The sequence below is a fragment of the Chiloscyllium plagiosum genome, unplaced genomic scaffold, assembly GCF_037043375.1.
Source record: "Chiloscyllium plagiosum isolate Xiang-an unplaced genomic scaffold, Cpla_swu_hap1 HiC_scaffold_8, whole genome shotgun sequence".
NCBI lineage: Eukaryota > Metazoa > Chordata > Chondrichthyes > Orectolobiformes > Hemiscylliidae > Chiloscyllium > Chiloscyllium plagiosum.
This window is the reverse complement of record NW_028270146.1, coordinates 36,388,563-36,414,551: the sequence shown is the minus strand read 5'-3', so window position 1 is coordinate 36,414,551 and position 25,989 is coordinate 36,388,563. Positions and strand designations below refer to the sequence as shown.

The 25,989-nt window shown below is 39.7% G+C and overlaps 1 protein-coding gene across 5 annotated transcripts in view; it reads left to right on the top strand.

The window, feature by feature from the left end:
• Nucleotides 1–2,127: 2,127 nt before the first annotated feature.
• The window catches only part of hif1aa (hypoxia inducible factor 1 subunit alpha a), a 61,072-nt gene continuing 37,210 nt past the window's right edge, over nucleotides 2,128–25,989 (top strand). The window contains exons 1-3 of one of the 5 annotated variants that reach the window (XM_043697237.2): nucleotides 2,128–2,366; nucleotides 18,171–18,316; nucleotides 25,206–25,396. In XM_043697237.2, the coding sequence (XP_043553172.2) occupies nucleotides 18,300–18,316; nucleotides 25,206–25,396 (208 nt within the window). In that variant the 5' untranslated portion in view covers nucleotides 2,128–2,366; nucleotides 18,171–18,299. Of the gene's footprint in view, nucleotides 2,367–18,170; nucleotides 18,317–25,155; nucleotides 25,397–25,989 lie in introns of those variants that run through there. The other 4 variants (XM_043697236.2, XM_043697235.2, XM_043697234.2 and 1 more) reach the window with 4 other exon arrangements.

The following is a 25,989-nucleotide window of genomic DNA, read 5'->3' as shown; positions in this document are numbered from 1 at the left end:
TACTCAATACTCTGACCAATAAAGGAAAGCATACCAAATGCCTTCTTCACTATTCTATCTACTTGCGACTCCACTTTCAAAGAGCTATGAACCTGCACTCCAAGGTCTCTTTGTTCAGGACCTTACCATTAAGTGTATAAGTCCTTGAATACAAATTCCTCTAGATTGTTTTACAATTATTGTTTAGATTAGGGTGGTGCTGGAAAAGCACAGCAGGTCAGGCAGCATCCGAGGAGTAGGAAAATCAGGTCAGGATGCTGCCTGATCTGCTGTGCTTTTCCAGCACTACTCTAATCTAGACTCTGGTTTCTAGCATCTGCAGTCCACACCTTTGCCTTACAATTATTGTTGTTTCATGTCAGAAATTGTGTTGTAGAGCAACTGGCTCTTTGTCATATTATAACTTGAATTGTCATCCCACCAGAGAATCATCACTGATTTAAGCATATATCATGCACCAACATGTTTAAAGTAAACAAAGGACAAAAAGAACTTCTTTGTTTTAACAAAAGTAGCTTTTGAATAAGGTCCAAGTTGCATCTGGCTCACTCACGTCATTCTCCCACCCTCACCTGTCTGGCCTTCATGTGACTCCAGACCTACAGCAATGTGCAGCTTCAGTTGGTAGTTAGGAAATCAAATGCAATGTTAGCATTCATTTCAGTTTATAAAATAATATATGCTTCTCTTCTTGCTACCAAAACAGATAACTGCACATTTTTCCATATTGTATTCCATCTGCCACTACTTTTCCCACTCTCCCACTCTTTCTGCAGCCTTCCCACTTTCTCAACATTACCTGGCGCTTAGCGACAATGCCCTCATTTCCTTTTTGCTTAATGTTTGTTGATGGATAACATAAGGAGTTGTGGTCCCAACACTGAACTATGTGAAACTCCATTAGTCACTGGCTGCCATCCTGAAAAAGACTATTTTCTAAATGGGAAAAAACTTTGAAAATTTGTAGCACCAAAGCATTTAGGAGACCCAGTTCAGAATTCTCTTAAGATTAACAGTAGGCAGTTAGGAATGCAAAAACAATGCTAGCATTTGTTTTGAGAGGGCTAGAACACAAGTGTGGATGACATATTTGGAATATTTTGAGCTGTTTTAGGCCACATATCTAAGGAAGGAAGTGCTGCCATTGGAAGAGGTCCAGATGAGGTTTACAAGAATGATCCCGGCAATGAAGGGCTTGTCATACGAATAGTAGTTGAGGACTCTGGGTTCAGAAGGATGAGGTGGGGAAATGTCACTGAAACTTACAAATACTGAGAGACCAAGACAGAGTGGATGTGGTGAAGATGTTTCCAGTTGTAAGAAAACTAATTATTATACAGTAATGATTTAGACATGAATGTAGGAGGCATGATCAGTAAGTTTGCAGATGACATGAAAATTGATGGATATCTGGAACTCACTACCAAAAAGGTTTGTCTTGACTGGGAGGTGCTGGTGTTGGACTTGGGTGGACAAAGTTTAAAAAACCTGGTATTGTGTGATTTAAAAGATTTGAGGTGGTGAACACCCTGACGTCATTTAAAAGTAGACGAGCATCTGAGACACCATAACATGCACTATTACAAGCTATATGCTGTGGAATTGATTGATTCTTCATGACGGTGTGAATATGATGGGCTGAAGGGCAATTTTTTCCATGTTCTATGTTGAGTAGCCACAAGCAAGCCAATGCGATCAAGCAAATGTAAATGATCACAAAATTATTTTATTTGACCCCATTTCCTAATTATGTCTCCCCATCCCTAGATGTTGGGTATGTTGGTTTATTTCCTGCGTTCGTGTTTGGGTTCGCTGAACCGCATTAAACGAAAGCATAAATTGCTGGAGAATCTCAGCAGGTCTGACATCATTCGTAGAGAGGCAAACGGAGTTAACGCTTCGGGCCCAGTGACCCAATTCATTAACCCCTTTGCATCGCTGGCAAATTGTCTGTCCAGCGTGGCATTGCCGCACAGCTGATGCCTTGGGCACGTGGAGCCTCCAGCCAGGGGGGCGGGGCCGGGATAGGGGGCGGGACGTGGGGGGAACATGCGCGCACATGACGCAATCACGTCAGGCGCGCGTGAGGCTGACGCAAGGAGAGCTTTGGGGGTTGGAGGGGAGACGACAAGCGGCCGACAGAAAGTTGGTGTTCGCGGAGGTGTAAGTGCAAGTTAGCGGGCGCCATTCTTGTGTTTTGGTGGGATCGTAGAGTTATGACTCGGATGTGACGATCCAAGCGGCTGCCTGACCCGAGCCTCCCAACAAGAGACAGCGAGAGCCCGGTGGCTGCGAGTTTTATAGGGATCGAGCCCCCGGCGAGGACAATAAGCCGAGATGCAGGCGCCCGGTACCGAGAAGAAGTGGTGAGTGAGTGCGGCCGCTTTCGGTAGGGAAGGGGGCGGGTCCTGCTCGAACCCTGTTGTCGTGGAGGAGGCCGATGTCTGTTTTCGATCGCCCAGAGCCGAGGGAGGGGGTAGTGTTGGGTTTTGTGGAGAATGGCTGCAGCTCCCGGGACTCTCGCTCCGGGATCCACGTCGCCATTTTGTGGAGCTGGAACTCGGCCTGGACACTCAGTCCTGGGGAAAGGCTGCTGCCTGCTGGCGGGAGGCTGGCCTCCCTCTCTCCGGGTGACCTTGGGCCGCTTTGTTTAAGGGACCCCCGGCATCAAGCTGATGTGTCGGGATTTGTCTGTTGTCGGGATAGGGCTCCATAAGGACGAGTGGGTGATGAGTGTCTTTACCTGGAACTGGTCTGGAGCTTCAGGAGGCATTTACGAGAGTCTCTGCTTATTTGTTCGGATTTTAATGTAATTATGTTTTTTTTTCATTTTACATTATGTTAATTGGAATACCCTTCCTGGGGGGACAGTATGCTTCGAAATGTCCGCCACGTTTGATTTAAGCCTCTAAAACTATTTCGTGGTTCTAGTGAAAAGTCGTACTGTGTTGTGGAGTTGTATTTAATTACTTGGTTTAATTGTGACAAGTTCTTCAAGCCACACCAGCGATTTATTTTTCTGGACACTTGTAAGCTCTGACGAAACTTTTGTAGGGGCAGGAGAGGTAATGTATTTCCTTGTTCATTTTCTTGCGGTAACGTTGATCCCACTGATGATCCAAATTTCTTTTGAAGATGGTTATTTTTGAGTCATTGTGTTGGACGTCTAGTATTTGGCTTTCTACTTTCAAAGTAGATGAAGGGAAATTGTCATTGGGTTATATCAGTTTTGGTATTGATCGTTTTACAGGAATTGGGGTTTATATTTTCCACTGAGAATTCTGTAGAGCGGCTTAATTACTGCAGCAAGGCGTATTGCCAGTATGTTCTTTTGTCTTTGCATTCAAAAAGTGTTATTAATAGTGAATAAAGCTTCAAACATGTTTTAAAATTACAAACTAAATATGAACAATAATTATATTGTATTTTTTGATCCACATGGTCTAAATTGATTACTTCAGACCAAAAGCTTAGATGTGTTTGATTCAAATCCTTGCATTTCCAAATTTGTATTAAAAAAAGTTTTAAATTTGTATGTGCTGTTATTACATTTATAGTACCATAACCGTTGATTTTCTTTGGTCATCCTCACTTTCACCAAGTATACCGCATTATAAATTTGTTGTACCATTACCAGTCAACTACTTTCTCCAAAAGGGGTAGTCTGACCATCTTCCCATATTAGTTTGCAGTTGCTGACATTCTGACCAAAAATTTAACTCGACCAACCAAGTAGATATTATGGCCACAAGATACTAACCAAGTAGATATTATGGCAGGTCAAAGGCTGAGAATATTGTGGGGAGTAACTCAACTCCTGACTACCTGAAGCCTTTTCACTATTTATGAGGCAGGAGTTGGAAATGATCCCTTCTTTGAATGTTATTATAGCTGTACTTGATTGGCACCCCATCATTGAACATTCACTGCCTTCACCAGCAGGCATTCCATATCAGCATTGTGTACCTCGAGGCTATGTAAGCGTGGAAAAAATGAGGACTGCAGATGCTGGAGATCAGAGTCGAAGAGTGTGGTGCTAGAAAAGCACAGCCGGTCAGACAGCATCCAAGGAACAGGAGAGTCAATGTTTCAGGCATAAGCCCTTCATCAGGATTCCTCATGAAGGGCTTGTGTCTGAAACGTTGATTCACCTGCTCCTGTGATGTTGCCTGACCAGCTGTGCTTTTCCAGCACCCCAATCTTTGACTGTTATGCAAGCATCCCAAATTAGAACTTGTGCTTGGATGGACGAGAACAATCGTTCAACATCACGGAATAAACAATTCCAAACTTTCCACCTAATGCATTGTCCAAATACCTTTCCTACATAAACTATGATGTTTTAAGAAGTTGGCTTACCACTTCATTGTGGCAGGTATGGATGATGACAATATGTATTTGCATAGTGTCATTAACATAATAAAATGCCCAATGTAACAGGCATGTTAGAATGCGAAAAAAAAAATTTTGGTTACATGAGAAATGCTCAAGAAAAACTGATTATGCCAACAAAATAGAGGAGTATCTTTAGGAGCTATTCAGTTAATGGATGTTCAACGCCATATTACTATATATTGGAAACTGATCTGACTGTATTTGAGACTCTAGGTACTTGACCTGCCAAAGGTTGCAAAGACCAAGGAAATTATGCTTCACTGAGCTAGCAACGGACTAGTCTCGAAAGTATTATCAGAGAGCAAAGTTCTTGTTCAGTCAATGAAAAGATGGGCCATTGGGTGAAGTTTTTGGTAAAATTTCATCCCAGATCATGCAACTTACTTCAAAAGTTTGAAGGAATTCTGTGAACATATTGCAGCGAAATGACCTTCAAATAAAATCTGGCACCAGAATACACTGCACAAATGTACCATTTGAAAGTTATTCTTTTCTGTTATCCACTTTCTCATTGACTTCAATTAAAATGGTCAGGTTTTCTACTTCATGTCTGCTTCAGAGAAGATGGTAGTTTATGAAGGTTGATTGAGGTTATATTTGAATTTTTTGTATTATCATTCCAATTTCTCCACCTGCCTAAAGTTACCTATTTAGTTAAAATGAATAATATTTCTATAACATTGGTTTAAGGGTAATTCCCAGCGTATTTACAAGAAAATACTTTTCCATCTGAAATAACTTCTATTGAAACACACTCCACTGCTTTTGTGATATACATCTTCAAGTGAATCTGCATGGTTAATGTTTCTGGAAGGCATCCATGTATGTTCCTAAGACCTTTCACAAAGTATACCAACAGTCTAGGCAGTCATTGGGAATGAAGACTACTGGATGTTTTGTTTGCAGTGGTGTGTCCAAACAAATTGACTATAGCTAGGTTTTGGTGACTGTGTTCAAATTTCATTTGTGTGATTATTTCTCATCTGGTAACTACGTTTATGTTTTGAAGAAAAGTCATCTAATATTGACCAGAGGTCAGAACCTTTGCCAGTTGTTCAGGCAGCACAGACTTTTTGTCCTGTTTTGTTTCCTTCTACAGTAATGCTGAATATTGTCCTGCTTGCGGTGCTATCACTTGTAATGCCTTTTGTCTATGACAGCCAACAAAGATTGCTTAATTTTAGAGAGCAGTAGAGTATTGTCTCAGGATAAAGAGTTCATGACTAAGATGAGCAATTTTTAATTGCAAGAGCTGTAAATCTTTGGAGTTTTCTAACCAAGATGGTTGTGAACACTCCATTACTGACATTTTTAATCTCTAAGGTAATAGCCTATATGAGATGGGGTAGGAAAGTGAATTTAAAGCCCAAGATTGACCATGATGGTATTGAATGACAGATCAGTGGTCAAGCCCAATATCATCTACTTCTATCTTATGTTATTGTAGCAGTGCACATTTAAATAGTTATGGATTAGAAAAGCCACCCTGAAATTGTGAGCACACTATCTCCCTTGTTGCCTGTTCCTCTGTCTGCCCTTGGTCAAGTAAATATTTCTGATCATCCATTTCTTGGATTCGCTTTCTTTATGCTATCTACTGGAAGATGTTTGACACATGCCAATATTTGAGCCTCCAGTTTTTTTCCCCCTCCTTTGTTGAAGATGTTTGACACATGCCAATATTTGAGCCTCCAGTTTTTTTCCCCCTCCTTTGTTGGAGTACAGAGCCTAGTGGCTGTTTGTCTTTTAAAAATACCATGTCAACCCTATCTAATTAGTAGGTATGGATAATATAGACCAAAATATGGTAAAGCATGCTATGTTTGAATTACAGTGTGGGAGATAAATGGTATATTGCCCTCTGCGAATGTGGCTACAGTAGACCTATCACCCTCTAGCTTAGACTTACTGACTCAGTGAAAGTTCGAGATTCCTCAACATAGAAGAGAGGGGAATCAGTGTCTCAGTTTGCTTTAGAATTGTTTTTGGTAAAGAGGTACATGATAATTGGTGATTGGTGACTAAGCAATAATGGGAGACTGCACCAGCCAGAATGTTGTCGTTAGCAGCTTAGAGCAGGATGCTATACAAGATGGTGGTTAGAAGGAGATTGGGTAGCTTTAATATAATTGTAGGGAATTTAACAACAATGGACTCACACAAATCTTCTAAGCAGATTGAAAACCCTATCTGGTCTCGGGGTGAGGATACTTTGAACTAGTTTGCAAAGATATTGGAGGGTGAATCCAGTTTTTGGATGCATTGTTGATCCTAACATAGGTGAGAGTAAGCAAGCAATCCTATTTGATTACCAGCAACTAGCAATTTAATTTAAGGGCCCTATCTCAATGTCTTAACGTTATGACTTCTTTGAAATCAACTGTACCAGATAGATCATAACAAAATGCAATAGTCTCTAGAGACTGTACATGTTTAAAGTGAAAGTTAAATATTTGAATGATAACTAAAAGAACTACACTAGATTTCATGTGTTTAAAAGATTTTACTATTTACATAATTTTTCAGTGTTTGCTTTAATTCTTAACACTATAGTTTACTAAGAATTACTACAAGGGGATCTGGATTTATATTCTGTTTCCTTTTTTTTGACTCAAAACCAAGTATGCCACAGCTCCTTATTATTCACTGCATTGTTCCTCAATGTTCCAGTTATCTCCTGGGTACAAGTTACTTTGAAATCCTTCCAGTAGTGTTCGGCACAGCAACCTGCAACTCTTCAAGTTGCACATCACACCTTTTTGTTTAGTGACATTCAAAACAAACATACTTTTTTCTGATAGCTCTTCACTCACTTTGCAGCTGCTATAGACCTTCTCTCTTCTTATCTCCAAGTTAAGCAGCTTGCTTTCTGTAAGAGAGCATTCAGATAAAGCCTAGCAAAAAAATACTACCCACCCATCGTAATCTTATCTCTTTAGCTCGGTGACATATTTTGAGATATTCCAAACAAAGTCAAAATGACTATTGTAGTCCTACCTGTGAACACCTTTTATAACCATACCAGCAATACACATCTTCCCTTCAAAGCTGTGATTGCCATGGTCTGTTTTAATTGAACTACTTTCAGGTTGGTTCACCAGCTTGTTAATCAGATATTTCCACTTATTGACATTTTAAATTCAATTTCTAAAATTAAAACTTATAACTCAATACATGAAATATATAATCAGGTACTTGTGACAGCTTTAAGAAGATAGCTCAGTCCCACCTTCTCAAGGACAATTATGGATGAGCCATGAATACTGGCCTTGTCAGTGATGTCCTTGTCCCATTGGAAGTTAAAATACTTCCTCTAAGGACATACTGCAGGTGAAATAGTTAGTAGACAATGGGAAATAGATGTTTTAAAGTAAGCACAAGTCTAGGATTAGTGATTGCCTTTAGCTAACGTCTTGAGATTGCATCAGCTCAGGAAAGGTGGTTGGTGGTCGGGGAATTGAGGGGTATGAAGGAGGCTGCAATGGAGAGCTGACTAATTTTAAACCTGTCAGCAAAAGAATGCTTAATTAACTGAGATCCGAGAAAACATAAGTTATTGAGGTAATGACTGTGGAAATAAATTTAATTTAAGGCTGTTTAAGTTCAAGAGCTGCTATAAGCAATTCATGTTGGCCATCAACATGTATATGACCTGCTGACGAATGGAAAAAGGACACTTTGCTTTCTTATATCCCAAAGAGTATTGGGTTTTCTGGGTACTTTCAAAGTAAACTCTTTCTGTATGTTATCAATCTTTTTTTTAATGTTTTCCACTTCACGTGTATAGAACAAACCGGATTAATATAATCTCTTAAAATTAACATTATTTAATTTTAAGGCATGATTTGCCTGTAACGTGCCAGAAGAATTAGGGAACAGTAGTTTCGGGAGCACTCATCTCCATTCATAGTAGCCAATTCCAGCAAGGATTGGTTCGCGCGCTGCTTTTTGCGAATGCACCAATGTCCGTGTTGTCCTGCACACATGCCGATATCTGTGCCATTCTGCACATGTGCTGATGGCAGCTGCTGAGAGCATGTTTCTGAGAGGTATTGTACAGAGAGCAGCTTTCTTACATTTTTTTTAAATGTACTGTGTTAAATTTACTTTTGCTTCATTAATAAATATGATTTCAACCTTCATTCAGGCTGTGTTATACTTTGTGTTAGACTTTTCGTGATTTTTGAGCAATCGTAATTGATGCTTTCTGCTGGTCTACCCCAACCCCACTTTTCTCAAAGGCCCCATTATTTCTATTAAGCAAGATGTTGCTGGAATGCAATTACAGGGTCATAGGAGAACTACCTGTATTTTATTGTTTTCCATTGTATAGTTTAGAAGCTATACAATTTTATTGTTTTCCATTGTATCAATCTGAAAACTTTAAATGCCAATTAACAGCATTAGTAGTTGTTAATATTTGTTTAATATCGAATTTCTGTTGCTGTGTTCTTATGTCGTTCCACAGAGTGCCACGTCTGGAAAAAGCTTTCTGAAGTTATAATGCCCAGAAATTTCAGTCTTAAAGTTTACCCAACAGTAAATCTGCCATTGGTACTTAGAAGAGGCAACATGCTCTTAAATTAATAAGAGTGCGTAGGTGTTTGAAGATTGCTGAGAGCTTTGTATAGTTGCACAATGGACGAGTGAGAAGTATTCAATTTTTATTAAATAGCCAATTTTAGTTTCCTCTTACACCTCTGCTCACAGTCCAGTTTTATTAAATAGCGTTCACGGGTTCTTGGACATGGCAACCTACCTTCACTGGGTAACCACCTGTGTAGCCTCTGCCTTCTACTTGCTTTGTAGGACCATTATCAGGAGTGGGAATATTGCTGAGTGCACCTGACAATGGACATAAAAACATGAAACAAGTTTACTAACTGCACATAATCTGTGCTAAAGATGTTGATTTCAGTCACAACATGACTTTGGTGAAGTAGTTTTGAATTCCGCCCCCCCCCCCCCCATGGTGGTGCTTGCTGCTATTTCAACATAACTGAGCTGTAATGAGTGACACATTAAGAAGCATTTGTCATTTACTAGCTTTTGATAAAGTAAAATGTCACAGAAGCTTATGTAAGCTAGGATCTAACGTGAACCCATTCCACACTTGGGTGCATAAAGAAAAGTAGATTTAAATTAAGGTTTTTAGATTTCTTAAAGTTGGACTGACTTTTTAAAATGCTTAAAGCTTATTTAACAATCAAATTATAAACGTTAGTAATACTTTTCAAGAGGTAGAAGCATATACCAAAGCAACATTTCAGAGATATATCGACAAGACACACAAATAGGCTGGGAATAAAGGGATAGGGACCATGGGCAGGCAGTTGGAGTTAATTTAGAATGGCAACATGGTGAGCTGAAGGGCCAGTTTATTTGGTGTACTGTTTTGTGTTCTGTACTTTGCCTTCTATTGATCAAGCTGACGTTGGGAGGCTGAATATAATCTCCTTTTATAAGTGCAGAGTTATTTTAGATATGCAGATTCCTTGGACATCTCACCCAGTGGCCACAGAGCACTGCTATTGTGGCTCTTAATTCTCTCTTGCTTTGTATTGTCTATTGTCCTTTTATGCTACTTGTTCTATCGTTTGTAATGTTGCTTGCACCAGATTCAGTTGCAGAAACTGCTGAAGATAAACATTGTGACACTTTTTGTTGGGTTTTCTAATGGCCTATCTTAGTTTGTAGCCTGATTTAAGAGCATTATACTTGGTATAGAGGTCCTTAAGTTTTTGAGAAATTATTATTTGAATGAGATGTTTGAGAGTTATAATTGAAGTAAGTCTGTGTCTTTGCAAAAGAAACATCAGTGGTGGGAAGCTTTTGTCAACTGTTGTTGCTTATCTATATGCTTGCTTTGCCCTGAATGGAGTATGCAGAAAATATTGAAGCAGAATGGTATTTAGATCTATGTTTGCATAGGGGTTGGTGCTCAATTAATATTTAATCAGTAAGTGCTTCCAGATTTTTTAACATCAGTGCACATATTACGAAGCTTTAATAACTTGCAAGTGAAGCATTCATATGTTTTTGTGGTTTGGGTTCCACCGTACCAGTGACAATAAGGAACAGCTATAAATGCAGAATGGCTGTGGAAGCTTAGAAGAAGCCAGCAGCAGAGCTACTTGTTGGCACCATGTTTCATGGATATGGCTTTCCATTTTTCTGGAAACTTATGCTTTTTTTTTATTAACCCATGCAGTATGGGTGTCACTGGCTGGCCAGCATTTATTGTCTGTCCCTAGTTGCCCTTAAGTCGTGATGAGTGCCTTCTTGAACCACAATGTCCTTGGGGAATATCAGTGCTGCTACCTTTCACTGTTGGCCCTGAACTTGTTGTAATGCGAAGGTAACTGTAATTTTTTTAAACTTAAATGTTTCCAGGTAGTAGCCATTGGCACAAATCAGCGAGCGTTGTTGATTGATACTTTAGTAAACTTTGGATATTCTGTATTTTAATCTGCTGATTTAGTTTTCGTATTGTTTCAATTTGCTCATTTCATGTTTGAAGAAGAGCTAGTTCACAAAATAATTGAGATCAAATTTGACAGGCATAGTAAGTGATTTGAGTTGTAAGATTGATATTTGTGCTATTCATTTCTGGTAATTGAAAGAAAGTAGAAAGTTTGTTTTGCAATTGGTACTTGGAAATTGTTCTTGAGATTGTGATGGACATCTGAAAATGGACACATTCAAACATCCTTTTTGTGTTTTTTAAAAGATAAAATAATTGAATTTGAGAGAAGCATTCTTGTCGACACTCCCTGTATAACTGGAGTAAAGCTCTTGTTTAAAAAGATTTTAGGTTATTTTGTTAGCAGTTATTTACTGAAGGTTCCTTGAAATGGAAGTTTTGACAAGACATTACATGAGTATTTTATTATTTTACAGATAAGACAATAAGCAGAATGTCCCAATAAATCAGTGTGGTATATCAACCATAGGTATCATTATCATCATTACCATAATTGTTTGAATTCATTATTAACATGATGACTTCAGTAGTTTAGTAGATGGGTTTTTTTTGGGAGGGAGAGAAATCCTTGATCTTATTTAATTCACATTCCTTTCAACACACCAGAATTTGGTTTGCAAATATCCTTGTCTCTAAATCCTCCCTTGCAGAAAGCTTCCATCTGAGAGTAGTTCTCAAAGACTTGGCATTCTACACATCAAGGTGGCTGTACAGTCAGTTTTATACAGTTTCAACTTGTAAAAGTGACTTCCAGACTGGGTCATCCTAACCACAATGAGGGTTGAGTAATCCAGGGTTTTAAGCCAGACGCATTTATGGATTGCCTTAGCTAAAAGACAATAAATGTGTTAACTCCCACTTTGATGTCTGAGGTAGGAACCATTGTTTTACATCTTTTAGAAGGATCCATTGTATTGTTGAAGACCACATATATTCTAAAAGTCTTTTTGAGATCTGAGTCAGCAATAGTACCATTCGCTATGCTTTAAAACAGTCCGTTGTAACAGAGATGGTCTATGTGCCCTCCACCCTGAAGAGATTTTCTTATGCTTGCTTTTAAATGTACACATTTTTAAAACACTTAATTTTAAAATTGTGTTTCTTAAGAAAGAACTGCAATATCAGATAACACATGTTGGCAAAAAGTTAATGGTTGCGATTTACATAAGATGAAGTGTTTACCTTGTCACCTGAACTGAAGTACCAGAGTGTTATAGGGTATGTGGGATATTGTATAAAATTCTCAAGTACTTTGGTTGCCTTGGTTCATTTGTTCTAACCCATTCATGTGTGTATGTATCAAGTTACTTTAATTTCACAGAACCCCCCAATTTGTACACACATCATTGTTTACAATGTCTGAGTTATAATGCTGAGCATTAGCTCAGTCCAAAGCTCTGTACAACATTTTCTAAAAATTATGGTGATTTGCTTTTTGTTTGAGTTTATGTCTTTGAAATGAAGCTTCTCTTAAAATGTGAAAACTGCGGATGCTGTTGATTGGAAACAGAAACAAATTGCTGGAAAAGCTCAGGTGGTCTGGCCATGTGTTTTAAAAAATTCTCAAGGTCAGGTTCGTAGGAGAGTAGTCTGACACAGAACAAACGACCAAGAGGCGAGTCTGCTAGAATATGAGCATTTTATTCCCCGCAGCGTCGCCACAACCAGGTCTCATACTTACAACGGGTCTGCCTTAGACTCACTCTACATGTTACCGGAACTGGGAGCCGTCAGTTCTCGTAGAGCGGTTGCCAACAACCCACGCTCGGCGGTTAAACGTAACCCCGGAGCAGACTCCCGGGTCTGGCTTATACTCACTCTACATGTTATCGGAACTGGGAGCCGTCAGTTCTCGTAGAGCGGTTGCCAACAACCCACGCTCGGCGGTTAAACGTAACTCCGGAGCAGACTCACCGAACTGGAGACTTTTCCAGCTGATATACTCTTTTCCAGATATAAACATTCATGTGAACAGCAGAGCAAGGCTAAAAAACACATTCCATTCTGGTTACATACAGATAAGAAGATTCACACGGGGAGGTGTGTAATAAGATTCACACGGGACTAAGCAACACCTCCATTCCGGTTAGATTCACACATGTATTGGGACATAATTTTTAACCGTTTCACCACACCATGTCTGTGAGGAGAAATCAGTTAATCCTCTAAAGGATCACTCGACCCAAAACATTAAGTCTGATTTCTCCCCAAAGATGCTGCCAGACCCACTGAGGTTTTCCAGCAATTTCTTCTTCGTTTCTTTTAAAACTCATTCAGTCTGGTGACTGCCCAGATTTCAGCAAGTCAGGGTGACCTTCTCCCACCTGTCACTGTCTGGCATTCACATGCTGAATGTCATTGGTTTTTTGGTCTCTATTATAATTATGATCATTGAAGAATCTATTCAGGTAGTCTGAGCAAATTTGCTTCAAAATCCAACAATGTAGATTTATTTAGTGTCTCGCGTTGTAGAAAAAGAATCGTGTGAGTCATTGAGGCCGAAAGTAAAATGATTTTCTCTGAAAGGGCAAGGTATTGGGAAGGTGACCAATACATTAGTCAAAGAGGTGAGTTCAAGGACAAAATGAGTATTCAGGGAGGAAATTTCAGAGTTTAGGCTTGCTGATCTGATATTATCAAGGGATTAGATTGGGAGGACAATCTATGTCTTAATCCTGTGACAGTATTGCCCGTGTTAGTCGTTGGTATTGTATTTTGTGATACATTTAAGGGCACTTCTGAAGCACACAAGATCTGTAAAAGCTGTCAGACATGCACAGCGATTTGTTACATCCTGTTTAAGATCAAAAACTACCATATTGATGCAGAACCCCTTCCTGGTTCAAAGCTCAAGTGAATGTAGGAGAAATTTTGCATAGAAGGCTCCACAAGAGCCATTATGATGGAAGTATGTATCAAGGTACCTTGAAGTTGAGACTGCAGCATTTTGCCATTGTGATTCCCTGTGTGTAACTATCTGGCATTCAGTTAAATGTCAGCTTGAGTTATGCACTCAAGTTCTCGAATCCACAGCTTCTCATGCAACAGCAATTGTGTTCTGCACAAACCTTGGTATTACCCTAAGCTAATAAATCCTAAAGCAGCTTTCCTTTTAGTACATTTTCTTTTGGTAGCTACAAACTAAGTCTCAGTAAGATCAATATGCTGTGTATCATTAAGCAGCATTTCATGATCAGCATTGATTCACAATTTCATGCCATTTTGACTTGTCATTTGGAAGGGCTGCAGACCATGTTGACGCTAGCTTACGTGTCGTCCTGTTTTGCCTATCCCCGTATCAGTCGAAGCAACCTCTGAGACACAATATGGTTTTACCTCCTTCATCTTTATTCCAGACTCTGGAGGGAGAGAGAATGATTGCCCGTATGCACAGCGACATGAGTTCTCGGTCTTCTCTGGAACAGCAGTTTCTTAAGGAATTATATAGTCGCTTACAAGGAGGAGCATCCAGATAAGGCAACATGCATATATCGATTGGGTGACCGTTACAATCAGCGAGTGTCAATAGTAAAGATTAAGTCATCTGCTGTTAAACAATGAATAACTGGCTTCACATGGTGAAGGCTTTTCGCCTTATTAACTGACTTTACATATTGAATGCCTCATCTTATTAAATGGCACTACATAATGAATGCTTTTTCACCTTGTTAACCCATTACCCTTGCCTCCAGCATCCAATTGTTAAGAATAAGTGAAATATTGGCGCCTCTGAGATGGTGCCAGACAATCATGGCTGTATTGGTCATTAAACATATTGAGCATTGGGCCTGATAGTATGCTTATAAATTCCTTATATAATTCGCTGGGAAGTTCATCAGGCATCTTTCCACTCTGAAGCTGCTTCATAGATTCCTGCACCTCTTGATCTGATAAGGGGGCATTGAGAAAGGATTCTTGTGGGGGGTCACGCCCAGGAGCTCCAGATCTTTTTAAAAAAGATTTCATTTTGACCCACCCCTCCCCTCCCCTCCCCTCAACTCTCAGATTGGTTTACTTAGAGTAAAATCTCTGGAATGCCACATTAATAGTTTTGGAGTCACATGTTAGGTTCCCAGACCCTTCCCTAATCGCTGTAATGGGTTGTGGGGCATTCCTTTTCCAGGCGAGATATACTAATTATTTGCCTGGTCTGTCACCATGCTCATGTAACCTTTGCTTTGCAAAGGTAAGCCCCTTCTTTGCCATCTGAGTGAGCACGGAATTCAATGCAGACCGCAGCACCATAATCCACTGTAGCTTGACCAACGAGAGCCTATCAAAGTAAGCCTTCAACCATGCCTCGAGTGGACTTTGCTGCTTGTCCTTCTGCTGCTTCCCACTGGCAAAGTAGGAAATAACTAACCCCCTGCATAGGCTTTGGCAGTTTCCCAAAGGATGGTTGGACGACTAACCGAGCCTGAGATAATGGCTAGGAACGCTGGAAATTCCCTAGAGAAATACTCTGCCAGCTTATTATCCTTGAGGATAAAGGGATCCATTTGCCAGTGTCTTGAACCCACTGTAACGTCCTTAATCTTAACCAACAGGTGTACTGGAGTGTGAAAAGGGAAAAGTGAGGACTGCAGATGCTGGAGATCAGAGCTGAAAATGTATTGCTGGAAAAGCGCAGCAGGTCAGGCAGCATCCAAGGAGCAGGAGAATCGACGTTTCGGGCATGAGCCCTTCTTCACGAAGGGCTTTCCTGAAGAAGGGCTCATGCCCGAAACGTCGATTCTCCTGCTCCTTGGATGCTGCCTGACCTGCTGCGCTTTTCCAGCAACACATTTTCAACACTGGAGTGTGATCAAAGATGGTAATATTACCAATTGTACAAGGTACCACCAGGTCCAGGGTTGCCACAGGGGTCAGAAAAAAATTAATCCTGGTGTGACATCTGTGCGGATTGGGAAAAAAAAATAAACTCCCTGCTTGTAGGGTGGAGACTCCTCCAGAAGTCCACCAACTCAACTCCGCACACAGATCCACTAGTTGTTTAGTTTGTACAGAGTGTATTAAAGGGCCTTTAGGCAACCTGTCTACTGTGTGATCCATGAAACAGTTGAAATCTCCCCCTATAATGATATGCCGGGGCTCAAAACTGATCAGTTTAGAAAACGTATCTACCAAAAATTTGAGGGATGAGCTGGAGGGCAATAAACATTTAAAACACCATATTCTTCCTGTGTATGTCTTTAACACAATTTAGTAACTTAAATGGGAGATTCCTCCTAACCAATATAGCCGCTCCCTTACTTCTGGTATTAAATGATGAAAAGTAAACCCGATCAAAACCTTTCTGCTGTAGTTTCAAATGCTCCCTATCATCCAAATGTGTCTCCTGTAACAAAGCAATATCCACCTTCTTTCTATGATTCAAAATTACCACCTTCTTCTTAATTGCTGAGTGACTTCCCTTGATATTCCAGGTACACCATTTAATCATTAGGTATAACTTTCTGCAGTAACATGTAAATTCCAGAGAGGAGGAACTCGAACCACAAATCGCTGAGCCTTTGTATCACATGATCCATCGAACGTTAAAAACTACATAAACTAAAACTATTACATTTAACAAACCTACAAAACCATCAAAGATTAAAAACAACAAAAACCAAAAAAAACAACATACACAGCACCAATGGTGCTGAATAAGGGAATTCACCCCTGCCCAAAAGGGGCAACTACCCATCCCAAACTGCCCAGAAGTAGGCATTTAGCTATCCCAACCATTTTCCCTCCTCGCTAGAGCCACGCCACAAACCAAGCAGAAAGGAAAGTAAATACACCTTGGAAGAGCAATATGAATAAAGAAAAAAAGTCTATTTTAAAGAGAAAAAGGGATAAATGTCCCACCCACCCTTTGGTATAACTTAAAAGTATACATCTCAACCGCCATCGAACATAATTTAAACCAAATTATTACCAATAGGTAAAAAAAGGAAAAGAGAGCTCCAACCGGACTTCCTCTGCCTTTGTTGGGTTTTTTTTAAAAAAAACAGCATACCCACACAACACTACTGTTTGTAAATACTATTGTTCAGATTAGGTTAATTTGTCCACAAAATCTCTTGCCTTCTCTGACATGTCAAAGAGATGTACGAATACATCTAACATGACTTGAAGCACAGCCGGATACCTCAGAGTATTGAATCCCAAGCTCCCTCGGTCTTCTCTTGACACCATCATAAGATTTTCTTTTCTGGATCACCACCACTGAGAAGTCCTGGAAGAACATGATCTTAGAGTCCTCATAAGTTAGGGCCTTTGGATCCTTCCCCTGGATTCTGGAAGTTTCCACAATTCTGTCCTTATCTTTATAGTGATGAAACCGCACCAGGAGAGGACGAGGACGTTGACCCAAACCTGATCTTAGTACCATGAGCCGGTGTGTCCTCTCAATCTTCAAGCCTCTCATGCCAGCCTCCAAGTTAAAGAATTTTGGCTGCCAGTCCTCAATAAATTCCGCTTTCCGCACACCGTTCACCTTCCTTGCCCTCAGGCAGACTGATGATCCAAAAATTTTTTCTCCTGCACCAGTTCTTAAGATCATCCACTTGGTTGTGCAAAACTACGGACCTACGTCTCCAGGGCTTGGATCCTATCCTTGGAGGAACTGGCATTAACTTCCACTACTGATTCTGTGCTCAAACTCATCCATCCTCTTTTCCAGATCTCCCAGCTGCTGTTCATGCATCTGCAGCATGATAGAGATCGGGGCCAGCTTCTCCTCTATCTGCTCACCCAGCATCTCATGAGATTGCACGAGCTCGTTTACCAGGGCCTGATAAGTAATAGAGTCCGAGGATATTGCAACCTCAGACGCTCCTCTTCCCTCATTCAGCATCTCTGGACGGCATGAAATGCAGTTACGTTAACCTTTCACAGTTACCTGGGACTCCATGACCTTTCTAGAGTCCCAGGATATTGCAATGGGCGGGTTAAAAGTTTGTCCCGCTTGTGCTGCATTGTGGAGCTCTGCAACGTGATTCTCTTAGATCCCCGCCATCTTGGATTCCCCCCCACCTTATATTAACTGCGAGTTCTTACCTGATCTGAGACGTCTTGTTTCACAAAACTCAACTTAACTCTCTTTCCTTACTGCTCATACTGTATACACATTCCTGCATGGCCATGCTATCAGGGACTGGTTTACCCAGATATTTTCCCCTTCTGTTTGCTGGGTTGTTCCAGGTGACTTATGTGGAAGATTAATGTATGCGTTTGAGACTGTCTTTGAACTATACGTCCTATTTGAAGTACTTTTCACCTCACACTTGTGTTTCCTCATTAGTGTCAAAGCCCTCCTTACTACACTGAGGTTTCAACCTGCTTCAAGAAGACCACTATCATCCCAATGCCAAACAGAAATTGGGCAACATGACTTAATGACTGCCACACAGTAACTCTGACATCCATCATTATGAAGTGCTTCGTGAGGTTAGTAATGCCACAAACAATTCCAGACTGCCTTGATCCACCACAATTCACCTACTACCACAGGTGCACAGCAGACGCCATCTCCGTCCCTAAACTCAACCCTGGAACATCTGAATAACAAGAACACCTACGTCAGATTCCTATTTATTAATTTTAGTTCTGTCATCAACAACCAAATGGATCTCCATACTCTGAGACCCATGACTCTACTCCCTCTTTTGCAACTGGATCCTCAACTTCCTGACCTGCAGATCTAAGTAAGGATAGGCGACAACATCTCTTGCACAATAATCCTCAACACTGTTGGCCCGCAAGACACATACTTAGCCCCTTACTATACTCCTTAATATACTCACAACTATGGCCCAAATTCAACTAACTGTATTTACAAATTTGCTGATGACACCACTATATAGTGGATCGAATCTCAAACAGCGAAAGACAAAGTACAGGAAAGAGAGAGAGTTTGCTGTAACACAGCAATCTATCTCCATCACTGTTAGCAAAATGAAGGAGCTGGTCATCGACTTCAGGAAGTAGGGTGGAGGACATGCCCCTGTCTGGATAAATGGTATTGAGGTGGTCAAGAGTCCAGGTTGCTGGGAGTAAATATCACCAACTATCTATCCTGCTGCACCTCTCTCAGTGCTACAGTCAAGAAAGCACACCAGTGCCACTGCTTCCTCAGAATGTCCACAATGACTCTAACCAATTTTTATAGATGCACCATAGAAAGCACCCTATCTGAATGCATCACAGCTTGGTGTGGCAATTAGTTTGCCCAAGATTGCAAGAAATTGCAGCGATTTTTGAACACAGCCCAGTCCCATCACAGGAACTAAACTGCCTTCCATTGACTCGATCTGCACTTCCCCTTACCTTGGGAAAGCAGCCAACACAATCAAAGACACCTCCTTACCCCTGTTATTCTCTCTCCCACTCCCTTCCTTCAGGCAGAAGGTACAAAGTTGGAAAATACATTCAACAGATTTAAAAATAGCTTCTTCCCTGCTATTGTCAGACTTATGAATCAACCTTTCATTATTAGAGTTGATCTTTCTCTGCACCACCTCTGTGGCTGTAACACTTTATTCTGCAATCTCTCTTATTATCCTGATCTATTTGTGTAAGATATGATATGTCTGGTTAGCATGCAAAGCAATAGTTTTCACTATATCTTGGTACATGTGACAATAAATCAATCAAATTAAACCCCTGTTCAGTGCAACAATTATTTAGGGAATCTTGCATTATAATTTCAGAATTAACAGTTATTGAATTAGTTTACTATCTGGTTAAGAGAAATTGCAAGGTGAAGGGAGTTGATGTGTTCTAATGGCAGTTACCAAATTTTAAATGTTGACTTGATTTACCATCCCCAGCGTCAAGCTTGAACTTAAAAAAAATTTGACCTATTTGATCCCTTAATACAGAGTAATTTTTAGATATCAATGACTTATCATAGAGGTCACCTATTAATTTTGTGTCAAGTCATTTACGTAAATATCAGACATTCAGAGGAGAAGTCATCAGATAGGCAAAAGGACTTTGAGCAGAGACTGGCAGCTAATAGAAAGGGAAGTCTCCATCTTGTAGAAGCCTATAAACAGTAAAAGAGACCAAAAAGCAAATTTGCTTGTGGAGGCAGAGAACGCAAGTCTTAATGAATACTTTGCAAATGTCTCAAGCAGGACAGATTGAAGAAGCTGTTCTCTTTTGCGATATTTCAAAGTACATTTGTTAGTACCATTCAGAATTATCATTTGACCAGAGCATTAGCAAAGGAGTCAAGAACCAGAGATCTCAATGTGAGGTGTTTGACAAAAGACCCAATTGCAACATGGTGTTTTTGTGCAGCAACTGATTAGGAACATCAGATGTACTGCCTAAGTGTATGGTAGAAATGGAAGCATTCTCAGCTGTCAAAAGGAAATCCGATAAGCACCTGAAAAGAAGACAACTTGGAGGGAAAAAGCATGGCTGAGAGGCCAGCTAAATCACTATTGCAGGGAGCCTGCACAGACACAGTGGCCTCCTGGTTTTTAGTCATAGAGATGTACAGCATGGAAACAGACCCTTCGGTCCAACCTGTTCATGCCGACCAGATATCCCAACCCAATCTAGTCCCATCTGCCAGCACCTGGCCCTTCTATGATTCTGTCAGCTTTCTTAAATTAAAAGATATGATTGTTTGGCTTGATTATTGTACGATAGAAAGTACTACCTGATCTCTAATTGTCATCAAGAAGATGGTAGTGAACTGTTTTCTGCAACTTTGCAGTCCATCTGAGGTAAGCACATCAATTATTCTGTTGGGGGTTTGGGGAGGATTAATTTATTAGCCCTAATGTTTCCAAATACCGAGCTTTCTGTCCACTGTTACAGCCTCTAAATATTCATCCATCACTGTTCTGCAAACTAGTCTATAGCCAATGGATCCACACCTCCCACCAACCCCATACATTGTGAATCTTTGTGCTACCGGGCAAACTTTATGGTGAAGGGTTTTTCTTAAAACAAAAACAACCATGGTCACCAGGTGATAGGTACCTGCAAAAGGTTGAAATGGGCTGCAATTCTTACGACACAATCAGACTTTCTTATGGATGTTATGAAGGTGTGGGTGTACTGTACCTTTAAGAGAGTAAAAGCTAGCAGTGACAGCACCAAGTGTTCTCAACAAGACACAATATAATGTGCTCCAGCTACTGGAGTAGTAAGTTGCCTGGAAACAACAAAACAGATTAGAATTAGGCCAATCAGTTTAAATTATACCCCGAAAAATACCAAATTCCAATCAAGTTTGAGTTAAGTATATTGACACCCTTAAAAACCAATGACACAATTTGTGGTATAAGATAGGGGAAAATTGAACGGTTGGGAGGAGAACTGTCACAGGACCAACAACTGTAGACTGCTAGTCAGAACTCTGAGAGGTACCTGTCTAGAGAAGGAGTTCGCACAGAGAAAAATCTCAACACTGACCTGGAGAGCCAATCTACTGATGAAGATAAAGAAAAGATTTGACCGCTGGCTGGTTTTAAAATTTGAATTTTCCTGTAAATCATAATTGAGTTTTATCGGACTAGTTTTATAGAAAGGAAGGTAACCGGTTAAAGTAAGGCATTGTAGATAGTTGTGAGTTAATTATTCTCTATTATATTTAAAGTTGTTAATTTTAACTTTACATAGTTCTTGGCCACTCAAATTTTTACAGATTGCAGCACAGGATGAATCTTTTCTGTGTTACTGGTTTTAAATTAAGCAGGAGGGTTTACACTGTCGTAACATGGATAGTGCCAACAGGAAAATGTATTTGAGTTCCGATTAATCAACATAACTTGTGCATCCTTGCCTTACCATAGGAAAATACAGCACTACAGACAACAATTGACTTGACAAATGACTGGTGAAATACAAGGAAGAGATGAAAGTAGGACGATAGACATCTATACTGGAAGTATAAATTTGAAAATGAATAGACTGATAATGAAATGAGCAAAGGATCATGTAAGAATAATGCTGTGTAAAATTGGAGACGTTTTGAGAATTGGAGAAACACTTTTCACTACCCCGCAAATATATATTGAGCTGATGTGAGGCATAAATGTTATCTGCCACCCAAGTGTCAGTGACTATCCTTGATATTTTATGACATTACCAATGCTGAATTCCCCACTCAACATCCTGCAGATTACCAATGACCAGAAACTGAACTGGATCAGCCATATGAAATGGTTGCTACAATGGTGGGTCAGAGCAACATCCTCTGTCTCTCTCTTGCTCCCCCCCACCCCCGTGTCTCTTCATCAACTACAAAAAAGATTGCAGTTTTGGGAAGAGCTGGCAAAATAGCCTTTTGAAAGATGATAATTGCAGCTTGTGGATTGCCATGGAGTGCCAGTGCAGGAGAGTGAATGTTTCAGGTGGTTGAACTGGTGCCAAAGAAATCACCTGCTTTGTCCTGGGTGGTAGCAAAGTTTAAGAGTGCTGTTAACTCCCATGAAATTTGAGAGAGTTCCTCCTTGGCCAGTAAACTTTTTTTTGTTTATTGGATGTGGGCAGCCCTTGCTAGGCCTGTTTTTATTGCCTATGCCCAATTGTCCTGGAATGGAGTGGCTTGCTACTTGACTCAACTCACCTCTGAAATAATCACATTGATGCAGATCTGGGGTCACATAAGCTGGATGATGGATATCCTTCCCTAAAAGAAATTTGTGTTTTACAACAATCAACAGTGGTTTTGTGTTCACCATTTAAGACAGGTATTTTTAATTCTAGGTTTTATTGAGCTGAAATTTCACCATCAGCCGTAGTAAGATTTGAACACGAGTCCCCAGATCATTAAATTGCAGTTTTCTATTTGGATTACCATTCCAGTGACATTAGCACTTTGCCACCAACTCCATAAGATTAGTTTTTGGCAAAGATGCAGATTCAGTTCTCAGATTTTTTTTAAAAGGTTCTGTAAACTTGGGGACATTGGGCAATTTTTAAAGAATAATGTGGATTGATTTAGAAAGTTGTGCATTGTCAAGCTGTTGTGATGTGAGCTGAGTTTTCAGCGTAGGTTTTTGGACACCAGTTAGGAAGCCTGGAACTTGAGAGAGTGCAATCTAAAAGTTCTGTTAAATTAGGAAAGTCATCTTCCATCCAAAGTGGTAGAAGTTTGTAATTTTTATGAAGATTCATGCTGGATCGCTTGAAATGAGGTTGATAATTTTGTTAGCCGAAGATAGATATAGGGCAAAGGCAAGAAATGGAGGTGAGCTGCAGATCATCCATGGTTTCATTCAATGATGGATCAGACTGACAAAAACGTATTTGCCTAATTCTGTTCTTAAAAATATGTAGCAAATCTGGATTTTTCTGAAGGAGAACATATTTGATGTTACTTCCTTTAATAAAGTTACTGATCCACAAGCTAATTAAGCTATGGCTCATTTCTTAAAGTAACTCCGTTTTGAGACCAGGAAAGCTTTTATCTGAAAGAAAGACAGTAAAGGAATCCCGAAGATACTCTGGTTTTGCAGCATTCGTAGAGAGAGGAAAACAGTGTTAACATTTCAGATCTGAAGTTTTGTATATAATGCATTCCTCTCTTGTTTTGCTCCAACTTTTCCTTTATTCCTTTTAAGATTGAATAGTGCAAATATTGTAGTAATGTTACAATCTAACTATACATCCAATTGAAATATTAGTCTGGTAATTGGAATGTATCCAAGCTGTTCAAATTAGGCAATTTGGTCAGAATTCAATATTGACTTTGTGCCTTTGAATGTTACTATAGTTGTTTTACATAATTATAAAACAGCACGATTGAAGTTTTTCATATAAAACTTGCATTTGGAATTGATTTTAAGAAAAAATTAAGTATCTAGCTGCTTCTCTGTATCCTTGATCTCAGGAAATAAATATTGCTTTAGTTTTGTTACAGTGTCATCTAGTGGTGAGGTGTGGGTATTAAGGATCACAGTGCCACAGAATAATCTTTAGCTTTGTCTTACCCAGCACCTCCTCGAACCAAATGGATTTTGGCATGGCTTTTAGTCGGGCTAGTGGAAATTGAACATAAAATTTTCATTAAGAAGATGCCTTTAGCATTATACAGCACTAAGCCATGGACGCTTGTTGGTGTCATTGTTTTTGGTTGAATTCAAACTATTAGAACGTGCAACTGCATCTATTTTTAAATGCACTCAATTATGAATTAAGAACAGTGCAAAGACTGGAAGATCACAGGCTTGCTGAACTTGGGATGCTTGAAATTAGCTCAGGTTCTCTCTCCAACTATCTTTGCAGCGAACTTTGGAAAGAGTGTATTATTGCCTTTGAAACAGGTCAGAAGTATTTTGGCAAATTGGTGATGGGGCTACGTCCATTGGCAGGAATGAAATATATCCACTTAAATATAAGTTGAGTGTCTAGATTCTCTATCAGTTAAAACAGTGGGCTGTGGCCCAAAAGCAGACTCGGAAGAAGCTGTTACTGACCTGGATGAGCTGGCTGACTGCTGAGCCTCAATAATTGATTAATTTTGCAGAGGATGACTACATACCTTTTATCACTTGATTTTTGTATTCACTGCCATAGGAGGTAGAAAATTCTCAAATTGTTTTGTTCAACAAAGAGTTGCTTACTGATTTGAGAGAGAAGGGTGTTGTACAATGGGGGGGAAACATTCCGTAGTTCTGTTAATAATCAGATTGACAGGCTAATCTGAACCCCTCAATCTGTAAGCTTTCCGCTCAATGACTGAAATTCTGTTATTGATATCAATACAATGCAGTGCCTGCCATGAACAGTTTTCTTACTGTATTTGCTTTCTATAAGTAAAATAAAAATGAGACATAACCACATTATTTGTCTTTTTTAGCCTGTTTATTTTTTCTTTCACATTGTATTTGAGACTCCAAAAGATGGATAACCATTTCAGTTCAGAGTACTTTTCAGAGTTAGGATTCTTAACACTTAGTTGACATTAAGTTTCAAGGGCAATCACTAAACTTTAAAATAAAATATTTAAAACTCATACTTGTTAATGATGCTCATCAAAACTGTTGAGTTTAAAGAGTTTTATTATGTTGCTATGTTTCTAACACTTGTTTTTGTGAAGTCAAGTCAAACAATATGCAATGCAGCCACTTTGAGGTTTACTTAAAACACATCACTGCATTTTTTTTTCCCCCTCTGCAAAATGTTAAGTTGTGGTATTTTTCCTGTTATTTCCTGAGCAGGATTGTAGATTGTTTTGCACCTTGTTTGATTATTGGCAGTACTTGCCATACGTTCCCTGTTTTGGAATTGAATTTAAGATGGATGTGAAGCTATTTGTCCCCCTTTTGTTAACTGGCATGACTTCTTACAGTTTTATTTCTAATCCCAGCAGTGGTAGTTCCGAGAGAAGAAAGGAGAAATCTCGTGATGCTGCCAGATTCCGAAGAGGCAAAGAGTCGGAAGTCTTTTATGAGCTGGCTCGTGAACTCCCTCTTCCTCATAGTGTCACTTCTCATCTAGATAAAGCCTCTATTATGAGGCTGACTATCAGTTACCTACGCATGAGGAAATTGCTCAATGCTGGTGAGTAATTTGTTGTACTTTTGAAGTAGCTAACAATTTTGCTTAAGTGACTATGAATCTAAGCTAATTTACTGGCTGTGAAGTACTTTGGAATATTCTGAAGACGTATGAAAGATGAAGTAAAAATACAAAGTTTTTTTATACCCAAATTCTAATAGTTTTAGGAAGTTATGTAGATTTTTATGTAAGTTGCTACATAACTTATTTTCCACTAAATAATAAGGGAAAAGTTCAACATGCATTTGTTAATCTATTTTTGCTTCCTTGTATCTCAAGGAAACAACTGTGTCTCTGTACTGGCACAGCATGACTTCATTTATTTTACGCAAAATGGAGTATTGCTTGACATGTTTGCAATATTATTGACTGGATTGTGGGAAGGTACTGATAAGTCAAGCTATCAACCATCACCTTCATCATTCTACTGAACCGTGGAAATCCCAGCAGTTGCTTTGAGATTGTTTTCTAAAGGCTGTGTTGTTGAAATGCCCCTCCTTCTCCTAACTTTAAATGATGGAAATCACTTGAATTGATGAGCACTTTGTTTTGCTTTCAGTTTTGCATTGTGCACCTTTCCGTTAAAAACCCACAAA